This window comes from Tasmannia lanceolata, unplaced genomic scaffold (assembly GCF_043159265.1).
Source record: "Tasmannia lanceolata isolate RefF3 unplaced genomic scaffold, GAP_Taslan_0.1 ptg000002l, whole genome shotgun sequence".
Taxonomy (NCBI): domain Eukaryota; kingdom Viridiplantae; phylum Streptophyta; class Magnoliopsida; order Canellales; family Winteraceae; genus Tasmannia; species Tasmannia lanceolata.
Window position 1 is genome coordinate 24,472,329 of NW_027518679.1, and position 20,046 is coordinate 24,492,374.

The 20,046-nt window shown below is 41.7% G+C and overlaps 1 protein-coding gene across 1 annotated transcript in view; it reads right to left on the reverse strand.

Moving 5' to 3' along the window:
• RECA3 (RECA homolog 3) overlaps positions 1–20,046 on the reverse strand; it is a 42,928-nt gene that overhangs the window by 20,245 nt on the left and 2,637 nt on the right. The window contains exons 3-4 of the mRNA XM_077386470.1: positions 17,428–17,648; positions 13,696–13,783 (exon numbers count right to left, since the gene is read on the reverse strand). Of these exons, the coding sequence (XP_077242585.1) occupies positions 13,696–13,783; positions 17,428–17,648 (309 nt within the window). The remainder of the gene's footprint in view (positions 1–13,695; positions 13,784–17,427; positions 17,649–20,046) is intronic.

Sequence of the window (20,046 nt, forward strand, 5' to 3'; positions counted from 1 at the left end):
TGGGCTAATAGGGATCCAAGAAGGCAATGGGGTTTCATGAGTGGCGGTCTGTATCGACCATGGAAGAGCTGTTGTTGTTTCTAGGTCGAAGATGGATGCAGATCAAGAGGTGGATGTGGACCTTGGCTTGCATGATGATGTCATCCAGAGAGGAGAGAAATAGAAGATAGAGGGAAGAAGAAAAAGAGTAAGAAGAAGAAGAAGAAGAAGAAGAAGAAAAGGAGAGGAGAAGAGTAGGAGAAGAGTAGGAGAAGAAAGAAGATGAAGAATAGAAGGGAAAGAATAGAGGGGAGGAAAAAGAAGAAGAAGAATGCAAAGGGAAGAAATGTATTCTCAATTCATTAATTCATCAGAAGTACTACTCTCTAATACATGTGGCCTATATATAGGGAGTGGAAATAAAATTCCACGAAAACAAAATCCATAACTCTAAAAAAATATGAACATAAATGTCCTAGAAACTAAATAGCATGAAAATAAATCTGTAAAAGTCCTAATGGGCACATATGCCGATTATGGGGCCCACAATATGAATCAGTTTCACAATAAAATTTCATCATTCTCTTATGTTTCCAAACATTTCTGTGATTTTACAAGATTTACACCAAAATTTCCAAACGAAACTGATCCCAAAGAGACTAGGATCAGCGCAACCCTATCCCCAAGAGACCGTGCAGAAATGCTTGACCTCCTCAAAGAGTTCAAGTATGTCTTTGCATGGTCTTATGAGGACATGCCAGGATTAAGTACAGACATTGTGCAACATAAGATACCGACTTACCCGGACGCTCGTCCAAAAAAGCAGAGGCTGAGAATGATGAAACCCTATCTGATTTAGATTTGGATATTGTGAAACTGATTCATTCAACATTTGATTCAAAGAACTGCGCTTGGCACCCCCCCCCCCCCCCCCCCCCCCCAACTCTCTCTCCCTCCTTCCTCTTTCTCTCATGAAAGAGCTCTGCTACAATGGATGGCATCAATCAGATCGTCTTGTGTTGAAGGAAATGGAGAAAGAGAATTGTAAGTTAGAGCTTGCCCCCCACCCCCCTCACTATAGTATTTATATAAAAAGAGAGAAGTGCAATGACGATAATGCCCCTACTAGGCCTATTCTAACACTCCCCCTCAAGTCGGAATGTATAAATTATACATTCCTAGCTTGTTATAAATATCGATCAACTTTGCTTTATTCAATGCCTTTGTGAACATATCAGCCAACTGATCTGCAGAACGAGTGAAAACAGTACATATCTCCCCTCTTTGAATCATCTGGTGAATGAAGTGACAATCGACTTCGATGTGCTTTGTTCGCTCATGGCAGCCTGGGTTTGTCGCAATATAGATGGCAACCTTGTTGTCACAGTACAACTGTGAAGGCGAAGAGGGTACAATACAAATCTCAGACAGAAGTGATCTCAACCAAATAATCTCTGTACTCGTGTGTGCCATCGCTCTGTATTTTGCCTCATCACTTGACTTTGCAATGACGTCCTGCTTCTTGCTTTTCCATGACACCAGGTTACCTCCTATAAAGGTACAACATCCGGTAATTGATCTCCTGTCTGCAGGAGATCCAGCCCAATCAGCATCAGAGAATCCCTCAATTCGCATATGACAATGTCTCTTGAAGAATAGGCCCTTTCCTAGTGCACCCTTAAGGTATTTAAGGATCTCAATCACTACACTCCAGTGTGAGGTACGTGGGGAGCTCATGTACTGACTGACTACCCGTACAGCATAAGATATATCAGGACGAGTAACGGTAAGTTATATGAGCTTGCCCACAAGTCTTCTATACCTGCCAGGGTCCTCCAACAGGTCTTCTTCTAGAACTAGTTTTACATTGGGATCCATAGGTGCATACACAGGTTTTACGCCAAGATTTCCCATCTCCTCCAATAAATCCAAACCATACTTCCTTTGTGATAGAGATAAACCACAAGAGGAGTATGCCACCTCTATCCCAAGAAAATATTTGACGTGTCCCAAGTCTTTTGTAGCAAACTCTCTTTGTAAGAAGGTCTTCAATTTCTGTATTCCCCCTAAATTACTGGCTGTGATGATGATATCGTCAACCTATACAATCAATAGAATGCACCCTACTAAGGACTGTTGACTGAATACCGAATGATCTACAGCACACTGTCTCAAACCAAACCGCATAACTGCCTCACTGAATCTGCCAAACCATGCTCGTGGAGACTGCTTCAAGCCATATAGAGATTTCCTGAGGCGACAGACAGAAGAGGACATCTCCTCCTGAGCAACATACCCTGGAGGTTGCTCCATATACACCTCTTCATGAAGGTCGCCATTTAATAACGCATTTTTCACATCTAATTGATGAAGATGCCAACCATGATTGACTGCAAGTGACAGAAGAACGCGAACAGAGGTATCTTCGCAACTTGAGAGAAAGTTTCATTGTAATCAACTGCAAGCGTCTGAGCAATCCTTTACCACGAGACGTGCTTTCAATCCCTCAACAGTACCATCTGGCAAATATTTGATAGAGAATACCCTGCGACAGCCAACAGGTCTAGCACCAGAGGGGAGGGGAACCAGATCCCACGTCTGGTTGGAATGTAGAGCACCCATCTCAAGGTCCATGGCAGCACGCCATCCTGGGTGATCCAGAGCCTTATCCAAAGACTGTGACAACACAACAGAAGACATAGACAACACAAAACTTTTGAAAGAAGGACTTAGACGATCATAGGTAACAAAATTAGATATAGGGTGTGCAGTAAATGAGAACGAGTACGAGGCGATAGGTGAAACCTAGGTAGAGGGTAAAGGGATCTCTTCCTGTGAAGGCGATGTCTCGAGTCAAGGACGAGGCGGCCCATCTTTGTGAAGGCGATGTCTCGAGTCAAGGAGGCGGCCCATGACGTCTCTGATATTGCTTTGTAATAGGCGGTGCAGCCAATTGCGAAGAAGAAGATTCGGCTTGACCAACTGGAGGTTCAGAGGGCGATGGTAATGGGGCCGGAACAATGTCCGGAAGCAAAGGGAGAGAGACGAACATCTCGGGCTCCAGCAGAGAGGGAGTAGGCACAGGCGGACGACTAAAGAAGAACTCAAACTCAAAAAATGTAACATCGGCCGACACAAATCGCTATGCAGACGGGGATTGTAACAGCGATAGCCTTTCTGAGTACGAGAGTAACCCAGAAAGGCACAACGTTCTGACCGAGGGATCGAGTTCGTCCCGACCAGGACCTAAATGATGAACAAGACAGGCACACCAAAACACACGAGGTGTACGGGAAAAAGGATCCTGCTGTGGATATAAAGCGTGAAATGGGGAGTCACCACATAGGACAGAGGACGGAAGACAATTCGAAAGAAAGCAAGCACTCAAAATAGTCTCACCCCAAAAAGGCTTAGACACCCGCATCTAAAAGAGTAGGGTGCAGGCAACCTCGAGGAAATATCGCAATTTCCTCTCGGCCACACCGTTCTATTACGAGGTGTAGGCACAGGAGAATTGATGAGTAATTCCATTAGAGGAAAGGTAATCCTGAAAAACCGTGAGTACCAGAGAAAAACTCCCGAGCATTATAAGTATGGAGACATTTAATATTGCAACTAAAATGATTCTTTATTTCAGCATGAAAAGTTCGAAAGGCAAAAACGACCTGAGAACGGTCCTTCAGCAAATACACCCATGTCATACGTGAATAATCATCGATAAAGACTATAAAATACTTGAATCCATTATTTCACGCGACCCTAGAGGAATCCCCATACATCAAAATGAACCAGATAAAAAGGACTAGTGACTCGACTAGCGACACGGGAAGGGAAGGACACTCTGTGGTGCTTCCCGAGTTCACAAGACTCGCACTGAAATGAGGAAATAGAAGCAGGAACTAAGGATGTCTGCCGGAAGCGCTAAAGTAATGGGTGGCCAAGACGACAGTGCCACTGAAAGGCATCCACAGAACTATGTAAAATGGTAGGAGAAGGACGGCAGTCAAGACGATAGAGGCCATCCACCTCACAACCCGATCCAATCGTCTTCCCAGTCGAAAGATCTTGAAACACACAATAAGAAGGGAAAATGAGATTGAGCAATCAAGATTTTTCGTAAGCTGACTAACAGAAAATAAACTGAAAGGTGACTTAGGAACACACAATACAGAAGATAATGGAAGGTTAGAAGAGGGACACGTGGTGCCAATACCAGTAATGGGAGTAGTGGAGCCATTAGCTAAAGTAATGGTCTGATAATCAAATGAAAAAGAACGAAAAGAAGAGAGCTGAGATGAGTTACCAGTCAGATGATTTGAGGCTCCTGAGTCAATAATCCAGGACCCGAAGCTAGAGAGTAAGGTGGTGGATGAACTACCTGGCTGAACAAAGCTTGCAGTGGGAGGACGAGCACTCAAACGTATGCGCTGTAACTCCTCATAATCCGCCCTAGTAAAAGTGAAGGAATCATCAACAAGTGCAGGGGCAGAGCTAGAGGCAACAACTTCGGAGGGGCTAGCTATCGTGAGATGTCCTGAGCGAGACTGACAACGCTCAGGATGAAGAGTGTAGCCTAGGAAGCACGGGTACTGTCTCGGGGCTCCCGCACCCGTACCCGGACACGTATGGGGTGCGGGTACGTCCGGGTATGCCCCGGGTACGTCCTGGGTACGTGCACGTGGCGTACCCGACACGTCCTGCTTATTCATGTTGCTTCTCTTTCCTCTCCTGTACTTCTCTCTCCTTTCCTGTACTCGGTATTTACATGTAAACCATTTAAGTAAATGTCTTTACTGTGTAAATAACGGAATACCCCCCATTTGGATTTATTAAAAATAGTTTCAAGACCCAAATCTAAAGGAAAAAAAGTCAACTCTCATGTTCTAGTACAAAATTCAAAGAAAAAGGGTCGGGTTAAAATTTTAACTTTCTTAACTTCCAAACGGTGGGGTATTTTTCAAATTTTAAAAATTCATAAAATCTATCGTGTCCAAACATTATTAAATCCCAACAGTCCTGTAAAAAAAAATCTCATAATTTGGTCTCTAAAGATTACTCATCTTGTCAGGCACTGGTCAACACACTAGCGACAGACTTTTTTTCTAATGATGTACTGATGCCTCGTGTTATGAAATATGGAACTTAATCACTTATGAAATGAAGAGTAATATTAGACTTTTCCATTTTGGTGATGTTATTGTTATTTGATTGCTCTACAATTATTATTTTTTATTTTTATAAATATATAATAAAATATTAAAATATATTATTATATTCGGCGTACCCGAACGTACCCGCACCCGGTTTTTTTGGCAAATCATGTACCCGTGTCGTGTCGTACCCACACCCCATACCCGTACCCGTGCTTCATAGAGTGTAGCAAGTCTCAATCTGGTGGCCATCACACTGATAGTGGGTACAATAAGGACGACCACATCCACCACCAACTCGCCCATCACTATGGCCACGGCCTCGTGGAAATGAACCACCACCCCGAATAGAGCGACCATCACCATCATACGTAGCTAGAGCAGAACTGTCAACAGGAAGCCTCGACGGAGACTCGCCAAGACACTGTTGGGCACGTGAGTGGGCCTCAGTCAGTGATGGAATGTTGCCTAAACCAAGAATCTGATGGCGCATATGAGTGAACTCGGGGCCTAGGCTGTCAAGATAGTGGACCACACAAATCTGATCCCGCGAACCGCGAAGGACGGCAACATCAGAGGTAAGAGGCATGAATATGTCAAGCTGCTGACACAAAGAAACAAACTGGCCATAGTAAGCCTCAAGGGACATATCACCACGGCGCAGCCGCATCCACTCAGAATATGTGGCACAAATACGCTTGAGGTTCTCAGCCCCAGAATATGTCAAAGCAGTGTGATCCCATATCTCCTTCGCGGTCGGTAGAAGAAATGGAAGGGGTCATGCTCTGCCAAAGAACAGTCCAAATCAGTGCGTCCTCCTGTTCCCAACAAGCATAGGTAGGATCCTTGGACGGTGGAGGATCCTGACGAAGGAAACTGACCTTGCGCCGTCCAAGAAGATATGTCTCAACCGCAACTTTCCAATGATAAGTAGTTGGTCCCATCAAGCTTGGCAGTGGTTAGCTGTGGGTAAGAGCCCTCCACAGGTGACAAGATAGGAGAAGAAGAAGGGGTAGCCGAAGGGGGTGGTGGAGCACGAACTTCAGTGGTCATGCCGAGAGAGGGATCACAATGACAGGTGGTTCCATAATGACAACAAACGACGAGGAAGAAATACCCACAACAATCGGGCACCAGAGAGTGAAAGACGAGATGGAGAAACCAACTAACCGAAATAATGGATCGTATCGCGGCTCTGCGGACAAGGGACAAGAGAAGAGAGGGAGACATGGAGAAAATGAGACGAAGCCGCAAAAGAAATGTCAAAAGGAATGAAACAAATCAACACATGAGAGTGTAAGAAATACTAAGTTCGGAAACTAGGGTTAGGGTTCAAGAAATAGAGGTTTAGGAGGGAACGGATGGCAAATAAGGCAAGGGATGGTGGGGAATGGCTACGGAGGAGGGGGCTGATGTGGTCGTGGAGGGGGTAGGGTGGCGGAAGAGAGGGGATGTACCGTATACGGATGTGAGGGCGTACGGCTAGAAGGGGATGTACCGTATACGGATGTGAGGGCGTACGGCTAGAAGGGGGGTTTGTGTATAGATTTATTATTATTATTTTATTTTTATTTTTATTTTTATTTTTTTTTTGGGGGGGGGGGGGGGGGGGGGGGTGTTAGGGGTCTGTTACTCTGTTTACGATACGGTTGCAACTCGGGTCGGGCTTTCCAATACCCTACGCTACCCGAGAAACAATCTCGGGTCGGGTTTTTTTGGGAAAACCCAAGATTCATAAACCCGGCCCTACCCGAGATAGTTTCTCGGGCCGGGCCGGGTCGGGGTTTTTCAAATTCTCGATGAGGTTCCTTGATTTTACAAATGTATAGTATGTATAGCCATATAGATAGAATTTTCAATTGATGCGAACACCCCACAAATGCAAGCCAAGTATATTTTCTTTTTAGCAGTAACAAGATCCGAATGTAATGCCTCACTCAACTCACAATCGGCAAAGCACATTTTTTACAAATGTCAGTCAATTTGCATAATCTTCTGCAAGGAAGTCTCGAAAACAGCTGAGAATTTCCTAGTTCTCAGTGCTAGGAGTAATTACTAATTACGACAATATATTTAATCTAAAAATCGAAGGTTTCACGATCCAAGGTGGGGATCCAACAGACACACACTGAAGCACAATGCAAGGGGATATAGTGGGCCCAACATAAATGGAAGCCTATGAAGCACGGGTACGGGTGCGGGTATGACACGACACGGGTACGTGGGTACGTGATTTGCCAAAAAAACCGGGTGCGGGTACGTTCGGGTACGCCGAATATAATAACATATTTTAATATTTTATTATATATTTATAAAAATTAACAAAAAATTAAAAATTGTAGAGCAATCAAATAACAATAACATCACCAAAATGGAAAATTCTAATATTACTCTTCATTTCATAAGTGATTAAGTTCCATATTTCATAACATGAGGCATCAATACATCATTCATTAGAAAAAAAAGTCTGTCACCAGTATGTTGACCAGTGCCTGACAAGATGAATAATTTTTAGAGACCAAATTATGAGATTTTTTTTACCGGACTTTTGGGATTTAATAATGTTTGGACAAAATAGATTTTATGAATTTTTAAAATTTGAAAAATACCCCACCATTTGGAAGTTAAGAAAGTTAAAATTTTGACCCGACCCTTTTTCTTTGAATTTTGTACTAGAACTGGAGAGTTGACTTTTTTTCCTTTTAGATTTGGGTGTTGAAACTATTTTTAATAAATCCAAAAGGGGGGTATTCCGTTATTTACATGTAAATCTTAAGTAAATGGACAATAAAATAGTAAAGGCATTTTTTACATGTAACTACCCAGTACAGGAAAGTAGAGAGAAGTACAGGAGAGGAAAGAGAAGCAGTAGGAAGAAGCAGGACGTGTCGGGTACGCGTGGTGCGCACCCGACACGCACCCAACCACCAAAACTAGGTTTTTTTTATTATAAATAATGGGGTACGTACCCGGGGCGTACCCGAACGTACCCGCACCCCATACGTGTCGGTGCGGGTGCGGGAGCCCTGGGAGAGTACCCGTGCTTCCTAGATGGAAGCCAATTCAGTCTTGTCATTAACCAAATCAGTCTGGGAGCCACCAGAGGATTGGAAGCCATAGCATTCATCAAAGCTATAATTACAGGATTTTGAATTTGAAATTGGTTAATGATTTCGTCATTAACCAATTTAACTTTTTTTTTAACCATCGGACACAAATTCATTGTTCGTTTTTGCTCCATTCATGCCTCTGATAAAAATTCATAACTAGGTATTTTACATTTCTTTTTTTTTTAATCTTTGGTCAGACCGTCAGAGAGAGAGAGTAACGTAAAAAAACGGAGGAAAGTTTGACGTGGGGATAAAGCAGTTTCATTTTCTAACTTATCCTCTCGTAGCATTTTATAAAGGGAAGTGATATACTCGACACCTTTTTCTTACATGCTACAGCCCTCTCTAGTGTACTTTTTACATATCTTTTACACTTGACGGGAGAGTTGTCCCAAGTAAGAAAAGGAGCGAAATTTATCTTTTCCCTTTATAAATTCTAAATACGAGAACTTGGGCGGGTTTTTCGGGTTTTCGACCGTTAAACCCGGCCCTACCCGAGAATACGCCGGGTTTTTGAATTTTAAACCCAACCCGACCCGAAACCCACCCTCCTTGAACCCGACCCATGAGTTTTTCGGGTCGGGTTGATGCGGGTCGGGTTTTACCCGACCCAAGTTGCAACCCTAGTTTACGGGTGAGGGGGTGGGAGGAGAGGGTGGGAATACGGTTACGGGGGGACGGAGAGGGTGGGATGGGTATGGGGTTACGGAGAGGGTGGGAATACGGTTACGAGGGGATACGGAAAGGGGGTCGGATGGGTTACGGGGGGAATACAGGTACGGGGTGGGAGGGGTATTACAGGAGAGGGTGGGTCGATGGGAGAGGGTTGGGGGTATGCGGAGAGGACAAAGGATCGGGAGAGGGTGGGTCGACAGGAGAGGATTAGGGGTATACGGAGAGGCCGAAGGATGGAGGGAGGAGAGGCCGAGGGATGGAGGGAGGAGAGCTTGGTGAGGGGGTCGACGATGGTGGTCCCTAGGGGATCAAAACCCTAGGGCTCAGATACCATGTTGAAGGAAATAGAGAAAGAGAATTGTGAGTTAGAGCATGTGGCTACCCCTCAGTACAGTATTTATATAAAAAGAGAGAAGTACAATGACGATAACGCCCCTACTAGGTTTATTCTAACATCTTGAAACCATTTCATGATTGGTTGATGGAGGTTCTGAAGAGGATCCCCACTAATGGGACATTCTCCCAGCTTCGTCCTCTTGATAGATTGCAGGGGTGTTAGGTTTTTTTCTCATTTGATCTTCAGAGTGCTACCAATAAGTGGTCCTGTCAAGTGAAGTCCATCGCTCGTAAAAGTGAAGTTTCGCAGCCATCCCAGCTTGCATTTCAACTCCCTTTGGTCTATTGATTACCCGTGGGATACTCGAAACCGTCTCCTCCATTTTTGGGTTCCACTTCCCCTTGCTTCGATACCGTCTCGACTTTACATGTTTATAAAGAAAAGTGAATCATGTTTAATGTCTTTTTTATAGATTTTTTTTATCCACGGCACAATCGGACATATTTTTATTTTTATAAACAGACAGAAGGAGGATATATAGATTTGCGGAAGAACTGTGCCTGTGTATCGTGCTTGACTTGACGTTGCCTACTTCTAGAAATTGGAGTGGAGTCAATTCACGCTGCGGCTTGAATTGACTAAGCCTTATAATAAGTAGGGCCAGCAAGCAAGCTCCGGCTATCAATAGCAAGACCTAGCAAACAGAGGAACTGACGGAACTACACCAAACGGTGATCATCGCATGTGAATAGTGTTGATTGGTCACCCAAGGACACGCTCAAGCGGTAGATCAAAGAAATAGAGAGGAAACCTAAGTTTGATCTTTTATAGGAAACCGGCACAGGAGACATGAATCAAGCTAATCCCTCCTTTTTCGATAGCGATATTGAAAAATGCATTCCACTTTCTCGTAGCCTAAGGCGGACCCGGGTGACACCTATTGTAGTGTAGCACCTGCGTTCAGCCTTCTTCTTGCCGAGTTTCACTTCTGATCTCTCTCTGAGTCTCTAGTTCGTTACCTTCTACTACCGATCTTCTCCTGCTACTCGCTTCCAGTAGAATCTAGTTCCTGTAGAATCTGACCCATTTTCTCATCGAGCGAAGGGTACGAAATCAATATGATTGATTTTTCGATCAAAAGTACAATTTAAATTCTCATGCACTTCATAGAGTAAAGACCTCATGATCTGTTAGGTCGGCTTGACAAGGCATTTCACAGGTGTTCCGTTCCGAGGAGATAGCTGATGAGGAAAGGCCATTCATTGGTATGAATGCCGACGGGATGAAGTCGACAACGAAGCTCCCCTCGAGATCTTAAAACAGATCGAACGAGAGGAGAACCGTCAAGTCAAGCCCCTAGCGAAAGAATCGGAACGATGCCTGCTGCTTCACCTGGGAGAAAAAAATCATAGATATTCATATGCCGGTCATTAGAAGAACCAAATTAAAATTCTTCCTCGTTACTGCAACGCGCCAACCGAAGCAGAAAAAGAAACTCCTCTGTAATGCTTTATCTATGATTTACTTAAAATGAAAAAGATCTCAATGATTTATTACATCGTGCGTGCTTCAAGAATCGTTATTCTTTCTTATGTGATAAGAGACCTTTACAACTTCTCAATCCGACTCCTTCCTTTTTCATTTGCTAATTTTGAAAATATTTATAATTGAGGTGGTCGTTTCTCTTGTGTGAAAGTAAGCTGGTATTGAAGGAAGGTGGAAACAAGTAGGGGAGAGCCAAATATGAATACGTGAATTCAGTCTGGCGCGGAACCTCTTCACATAAGTGGAAAAGGTGAGGACTTCACCATTTCTGTAATGGACGCTCATTCGGAGCAAATAAACTACCCTGGGGCTCTCATGTTTGTTTTACATGTCAATGCTACACTCAACAGCCTTACTAAAGATGGGCCTAGAGTAGGTTGACTTTCCCAACCGAAAGACGGAAAGTGCTTCCCGATGGGACTACTTACGATCCAAGAAAGTGTAATGAACCGGGTGTAATGAACCGGGGCCGAGGTGAAAGGCAATTTCTAAAAAAAAAATTCTCTTGGGGAAGGGGGGGGGATCAAAACCATGCACTCATCTGACCCAATTACCTCCTGAGTTCTTATCTTCTTCTCGTTGCCTAGAGTGAGTATGCTAATAACCTAATTTCCGCATTATGCCCTTCCAGTTCTAGGGGTCAAAGACCCAATTATGTACCCCATGATACCTAATTTGGGTATGACAAGATAGTGTTGGTAACAAAGGACTGTAGAGGGACTGCTATTGACGGACTGACAACCAATAAAGGTTCGAACGAGGGTTTGTAACACTATATGGGATACACTAATGACGGAATCTGACACAGCAACTCTGTTCACCCGATCTCATCACTTCGAAAGGATCAGTCCCTCGATCGACTGCAAAAGAAGGTGCCAAGGGGATAAACAAAAGTTTTGATGAAGGGAATAATCCCCAATTTCTTTGAAGACTGGGGGCAGGAGGCGGTGAATAAGAAGAGGAAAAGAGAAGAGTCCTTTGCTTAGGTAGTTGACAACTGGTGCATGGGACAGAAGGGGGAGGTAAATGAGGGGTGTTGGGTAAGAGCCCAGAGTTGATGATTTGTTTGAGGAGAGCGAGAAAGTGACCGAACTTCCTTCACTGTGCCGACTAGGGGTCTACAGAGCGAGCCAGGCGAACGCTGCGAATGAGTCTACGAATGCTGCGAGTGAGTTTGTTTTCTTTCTTTCTATTTTTAGATTGAATTTGAGTGCAGTGAATCCGCAAGGGAGTACCCTTACATTTAGGGGGCTTTCCCCCCTCTGTCTGTACTCCCCATTAAGCTCTACCTGAGGGGCGCATCTATAAACAACGAGAGAACGAAGGGATTCTCCTCTAACATAGATTGACGATTCATCCTTGAGGGGACGATATTCTGTGGATCATTCTTCGCCTTCCGGGCAATAGACTTGGTCCGTTGTCAATGTAGTCTCCTCGTCATCTTTTGCGAATTGGATCCATCCTTACCGTTGTGCGGGCGTAGACGATTTCGTGGTTGGGTATGGAATGGCAGGGCTGGGCTGGTTGGACTGGTACGAAGACAGAATTAAAAAAAAAAAAGTTTAGTTTGACTAAGCCATTCAAAAAAAAAAAGTTTTAGTTCGACATAGAACGGAATTCTATCATGTTCAAGTCAACTTGGCAAAGCTTCAAGTGACAATACATGTTTTAAAACTAGCCACAGGCCCCATAACCGCATACTATGTAGCTGTGCGAAAATTGACGACCAGGCAATCATTTTTTATTTTATTTTTGAATGTTTTAGCACATTAAATGTTGTGAATTGGACCGTTAATTGTAAAACGGTACCACCCGGATCGGATATTGGAGTTAAATGATCACGAGATAATTTATGGTAAAAGTAAATGAATGTAAATTGCACACACAAAAGGAGACAAGTATTTAACGTGGTTCGGTGTAAAGCCTACTCCACGGCCGAAGACGGATCAAAAGTATTCACTATGGAAAAATAGGAATACAAGCGGTAGCAGTTCAAACACTCAAACCCAAGTACAAAATACACCCAATTATCCTCACGGATGATTTACATAAAATTGGGTATATAAAAATTTCTGCCAAACTTTCTGAACTTGGGATATCTCTCTCTTTTTTCTCTGCCCAAAACGTTCTGCAATCGCTTTAATTTATAAGCTAGGTTGAAGAGCAAAGTCAAATTGTCATTAATGGAGAATCGGAGCAAATCGCCGCAAATCAGAGAAAAGAAGAAAACGTTGCACCGGCCTATCACGCATGATGAATCTTTTGTCCATTTGCATTCAATGCAATAGAGATGGATTTGATAAGTTAGTTGAATATTCATAGGTGACGTGGTCATGCAATAATAAGAATGAATGCAATAAATGCATTCACATAACATTAAAACTAAAAGCAAATGGTAACCAACAGGCAATCATGCAACCCAAATTCCAAGGCTAGAAACTCTAAGCCCAGAATTACCAGAGGACTCAATGCGATGACAAGTTTTTATCAACTATCACAACATGATTTCTGAGATATAAATACATGGAAAATAAAAAATGGCTTCTGATGCCACAACAATGTACTGTGGAAATTTGTTTCAGATGCCACAAAAATGTACTGTGGAAAATTCCACCAGCACAATCGAAGCTCCCAACTAGTAGTAGTAAACTAGGTTAGAATGTGATAAGTTGCATATTCAATATCCACTCTCATTTGCCTAGAATTTTGAAGCGACTAAGAAATTTATCATATATGTCGATGCTTATCTGCAATTCAGAAGTTGGAACTCGAAGTGTCAGTGTCCATTAAAAATGAAAATCCTTACCAATTCCTGCTATTTAATGGAAACCATGAAAATATAATTTAGAACCTCTCCCAAGCATTTAAAACACAAAAGTTATCAGGTAAAAGCAAGAACCTCCAAGCTTCTGAGCTTCCTTAACAATATGAAGGGCAAGTGTTGTCTTTCCCGATGCCTCCTTCCCATAAATCTCAACCATTCTTCCCTGCAGTGCGGACTTCAGTCTATAAGTTTGATATCTATAGTTAGCTGGATTGAGTTGTGTCATAAAAATAGTCAAATTATAAGCAGTTGTTTTCTGTCAATTAACTTGCATGCATTTTTTGGATTAATAACCGTCTGCATCTCTAACTCAAATACAACTGCTTGGGTCCCTAGCATGGAAGGGCATTTAATATTTCACCATCAGCACATGAAAGAAGCAAAGAATAGAATCACTTTCATACACAATTCTCCATCCATTGGACAGAAGGAAAAGAAATACTAAATGTGATCTAGTCTTAAGCATCTATCACTTATAGAATATAATCTGCATCATGAACAATAACATAACTGAAAATCCTAACCTTCAAACATAGTTTTAAATATCGGCCAAAATCCGAAATTTCGGCCGAATATTTCGGTTTCGGGTTGGACCGAAACTGAAAGGACATTGAGTCGGATTTTTACATGATTTCCCCGAAATTTCGTTTTTCACCCTTATTTAGAAAATTTCTACCGGAATTTAAAGATTTCCACCGAAATAGCAAAAATTTCCACAGAAATTTTACATTTTGATGGAAATTATAAAAAAACCGACATTTTTGTCAAAATTTTACATGATTACGGCCGAAATTTCCACCAAGGTGGCCGAAACCGACATTTAAAACCTTGCCTTCAAAAATTGGCATCAATGACAGCAACCAATCTTATCTGCTATACCTACTCCCATTACATAGTGGTAAAGAGGAATGAACAGAAAAGCGGCTCAAGATGGAGCAAAGTCAAACCAAGAGGAAGCCAGTACAAGGCACCAAACCAAAGGAGTGTTCAAGGTTTTAAATTTTGGTTTCGTTATGCATTTCAGACCCTAGTGAAACCGAAATACCGAAATTTCGGACGAAATACCGTATTCGATTAAAAAAATAATATTATACGCAATAAACAATTTTGGACGAAATTTTTGGGAAACATATTCTCTAATTAAATTAAAATTTACTATTAGATTTTCGACCGAAATCTGGGTAATTTCAGCCGAAATTTCGAGAAATTACTATATTTTACACAAAAAAAAAATAAGAAATTCCGGTTAATTTCGAAATTGTAGAGTTCTCCCTATTTTTTTTCCGGAAATTCTGGTTTCTAGTAGTTTTCCCTATTTTTTAAGAGGAAGTTTAGACTCACAGGTGAGAGAGAGAGAGAGAGAGAGAGAGAGACAGAGAGACAGAGAGACAGAGAGATGGCTAAATTAGACCCCCGTAATTAATGGGAGATTGGTAAAACGATATGTATTGTGAAAAAACGCAATTAGAATCCCGTAATTAATGCCTATTAAAGAGGGAAAAAGTAACTGGAAGAACTTGTAATCCCGGTGGTGTCAAAACGGTTTCTGTGACAATTGAATATTCTCAAATCTCGACCTTTCCGAAATTTTGGGTGAAATTTTCGAAATTTTGGTTGAAATTTTGAAATTTTCGTTACAATTTCGTCGAAATTTCAACCACCTATTTAGATGCCATAAATTTCGGACGAAATACAAATCTCCCGAAATTTCCTCGAAATAAGTTAACGTTTCAGGTAATTGGGATTTCGATTTCGGTCGAAATTTAAAACCTTGGGAGTGTTGAATGATTACGAAATTCTCTCAAAGACTTGCACCTACGAGCTTCTCTACACCTCAGCACCCACAAAACACCAGGACTTATTCATTCAAAATTTTCATCGAGAACGTTCAAAGCAACATTGGAGAAAAGCTTCACAAACATTTATCCACTCTAATTAGAACCTGAGTTTTCAGCATTCCCAATTTTGAATCTAGGACTGATCCTAAACTCAAAGATAGTACTCTAACCCCCAAGTATTTCTTCTTTCAAAGATACTTACAACTACATGTTGGCCATAATTTAAATCATGTATATACATCATATTTCATATCCAAGTGATGTTACTCTGATACTATGCTCTGTGGACATGGACATAACTGTCATGTATTAACATGGACATGGCAATCCATGCCAACCCCACCCTCCCACCTCCAAAATCTAGAAAAAGAAAGGGAAAATACAAGGAAAAAGGGAAGGGAAAACGAAATTATGAAGCTCCAAACATGTTGTTACTTTTAAACAGATAATGAAACTTGTCGCCTCCCTCCCTCCCTGTGCTGGGTGTGTCTAAACTGATGTCCACAGCTGCATTAGAGTCGGCGCGTGTCGGCATGCCTCCAAGCATGGTGGAGCCAGTGTCCACAGATCATCGCTCTCATGCAGTTACCTACTTTACAAGAATTTTGCAACTAGAGGTTGGTGTCCTCTAGATGTCAGCTCAAGCCATCATAGACATAACTATAACTCTATAAGTCAACTCCTACTTCCATAAGGTGTACCATAGAAACTGCTATAATCCATAGGAATTTCCATGATCCAAATATATTTGTGATTTTATTGCTTGCCTGGCAGCAAGGTGGAGGCAGAAGAACCTCAGGCACTAGAATAGATAAGGACTTGAAATTTTTTTCAAGCATAAATTCCCGCCCTTGTCTTCAGGTTGAAGGGGAGGCATTCTAACATAATCAGTTGTTCGAACTTCAAACTGCTCAAAATAAGTCTTTTTAAAGTTGACAAGCTTACCGATAAAACGTATTCATTTCACGCATTTGATGAAACTGCAGAAGACTTGGAAAACTACGGAAAGAAAGGGGATGCATTATCTTAAGTCTCCTTTTTGGCCTTTAGTTCTTAATTGTGATTTCCTATAATTGTAGTAGAACTAAATTATAACGAAGTAAGAAATGAAACAAATGACACTTACCCCTAATTAGTGAATTTAATAGCATAGATGGGGCACATGTTTAAAAAGATACAGACCATTTATCCAGCAGGCTACACTATGATTGGGCCACAATTGAATGACCCTTAATGTCCAATCAGAGGACCTTTTAAGAAATACAGATGGATACTTAGGGCGGACAAAGAGCGATAAGGGTCTACATTTAATGAGCACAAGAAAGCCTAATGGACAATCAGGATTGTCTGATTTGTGTAATTTTGGGCTATGGCCCATCCAGGATAGGGCCTCTTGCATGATCACTCCAGAGTCCAGACATCACATTCTCATGTCCCATATTTACATTATTAGATACTATTAGGGAGAAAAAAGTGTTTAAACATTGGATCCTTTCCTATGACAAAATTGCTTCGCCACCGCCCAGAAGATCAAGCTTGGTGCTAAAATACCAAAGAATCTGAGATCTCCTTCCACTTGGACACATGAGATCTTCATATAGTACTGTTAGAAATGGAGTTAGGGTAAGAAGAGAGGAAGAAGAAGAGGAGTAGAGAAGATGTGAAGTCTCCACTAAGGGAGCTCCTCGTGTATACGATGTATATATAGGCCCAAATAGGGCATCCAATGTACAATGACTACTATACCCCTAAGACTACAAGTAATACCTAAACTACCCTTACATATTATTCAACAAGTACAAAGTACCAAATGCATGGTATATATTCCAAAAAATGTATATTTCATGATTGAAAATAGACCAACACGCCATAACAAATAATATATATACAAACAAAATATAGGACATTTTAGTAATTCATAGAGATGTGACATGAGTTCCAATCGGTGGATATTGTTAGTCATGATTACCTTTGGCAATCCTCCAATCCCAAGAGCCAGATCAAGCTTTAAAGAGCCTGTGGAGATAACTGGTGCATATCGTGAACCATAAAAACGCTGCAACGATAACATAGATTCTTTACCAAAATCGCCAGCAAGCTGAGAGAGAGCCAGATGGAGTGCGGCATCTTTCTCCATAACTTTGCCATCGTCAAATGGTTGATCTCTTTCATATTCTGTTATAGATTCAACTGAAAACAAGGGAGCATTCAAATTGACATGATTAAAATGATGGCTTAGGAAAAGATCAACTAAGTCTTCTTCTCATCAGGAACATACAGAGAGAATGTCCTTATGATGATTTAGATTGCTTTCAGGACTGATGCCTACAATTGGCAACAGTTCAAGGCTTTTGAATGAGAACCTATTGCTTAAAATAAATTACATGATTATACAGAAATGACGCATGGATACTTAACTACTATAAAACGAAAGGTATGTCATTTATAGAATGAAACAATCCCATAGAGCATGGTTTTGACAAAGTTAGCAAGGCTTTATTGGAGGTTGGTTTTCAAACAAGTGCAATAGATCATTTTGCCTTTGTTAAGAAAGTGAAGGGTAAACCCATTATCTTAACTGTTTATGTTGATGTTGCAGGTGATAATCATGATTCAATTATTCAGTTGAAGGAATATTTACAAATTAAGTTTGAAACTAAAGATCTAGGACCTGTTAAATATTTGCTAGGGATTGAATTTGCATGGCCACAGAAAGGTATCATTATAACACAGAAAAAATGGCATAAACCTATTACAAGGAACAAGACAAATGAAATGGGTGCAAAACCTGATATCACTCCTTTAGATTATAGTTTGCACTCAAAATTGAAAGAATGGGACTTGCTTGAAGACCAAGATGGTATCGATGGGTCGTGTGGATGCTGATCTATCGCATATACAGTTGGAGTGGTCTGCCAATTCTACGTACGCCTCGTACATCTCATACGAAGATTGTCCACCATATCCTTCACATTTGAAGGGAGGAAATGGCTTTCTTTATTTTATCTAGGAAAGGGTAAATGTGCCTAGATCAAGTGTGGAGGTTGTTAGGTTGGCTCAAGCTATAGCAGAGCTTCTGTGGCTTCACACTTTATTGACAGAGATTGGTGTTCATGTTGACCCACCTGTACTTCATTGTGATAATAAGGCAACTATTCATCTCATTGTTAATCCAGTGTCCCATGAGAGGACAAAATATGAAAATATATAGAAGTTGACTTCCACTTCATCAAGGAGAAGGTGACAACATGGCAGATTGTACATATGAGAACATGTTAGATTATACAAATTGCACTCCCCCCTCCCTTTCTCATTTCTTCTCTTTATTTCACACATACTATGGTTTCACTAAAATTTCCAATTTATATGATGTAACAGCCAAAATCAGAATATGGGTGGAAGAAGTGTGGGCATGGAACACAGATACCAACATTTTAGAGGGGAAGGACAAATCTGAACCTGTTCAGATCTAAGTCTCGTAACTCCATTGGACAGCAGAAAAAATAAATACTGGGTAGATTTAGTTGTGTGGTCATTCCAAATGGTTGAGGGCGGTCACTCTAGGTAGCTAGAGTGTGCTCATTCCAGGCACCTCCTAGAGTGTGCACCTTTGGTTGGGCGGCTTTAGAGGAAAGGATTCGAGCTGTGGACTTTTTGCGAAAGGAAGGTTTGCATCATCAACCATTGTGCCTAATGTATTGAGGCCGGGGAAACCGTGGATCATCTATTCATGCATTGCAAACTTGCTAGGAAAGTATGGGCTAAATTACCGAGTAGAGTTGGTATTGTTTGGGTTTTTCCATCAAAACTCTTGGATCTCCTCTTGAGATGGCCGTTAGTCCCATGGAAGAAAAAAAGGGAAAATTCAATGGAACATGTCCTTCCTAGCTACCATCAGGGTGTTTTAAATTTGTTTCAGCATATGACTTATGGGAAGGTTAGAGGGAAGTATGTAATAATGTGGAGGTAAAGCAAAATGTGGCGCAAGAATGGGTACGCCTCCACAGGGCTTTGTTAAATTTAACTTTGATGGATCTAGCATGGGGAATCCTGGTCCGGTTAGTACTAGAGGTGCCCTGAGAAACGAGCTTGGGGAGGTGATTTGGGCCTTCGCAGGCCCATTAGGGGTAGCAGATGCAACGGAGGCAGAAGTGCGTGCACTACACTAAGGCAAGGTTTAAAATTGATGGGGAGAACTCAAATGGCTAACGGTAGCGGTTGAAGGGGACTCCCTAAATCTCATCCGGTGGCTTAACAGCTCACATAAACACCCTTGGAGATTTGATAGGCTCTTCGATGAGATACTTGATTGGGTCGGATCTTTTTCTGTAGTGTTCTAGCCATGGTTTTAAATTTCGTCCGAAATCTGAAATTTCGGGCCTAAATTTCGGATTTCAGTTCGGAACGAAACCAAATTTCGCGAAATCGGAAATATTTCGGAAATTTCGACCGAAATTTTGAAAAATTCGTCGAAAAATTAGAACTTTTTTTCAAAAATTTTAGTATTTTTCCGAAATTTCGGATTTGGCCAAGGCCGAAACTGAAATTTAAATCCAAGGTTCCAGCACGTTTGCAGATCCGCCAACTC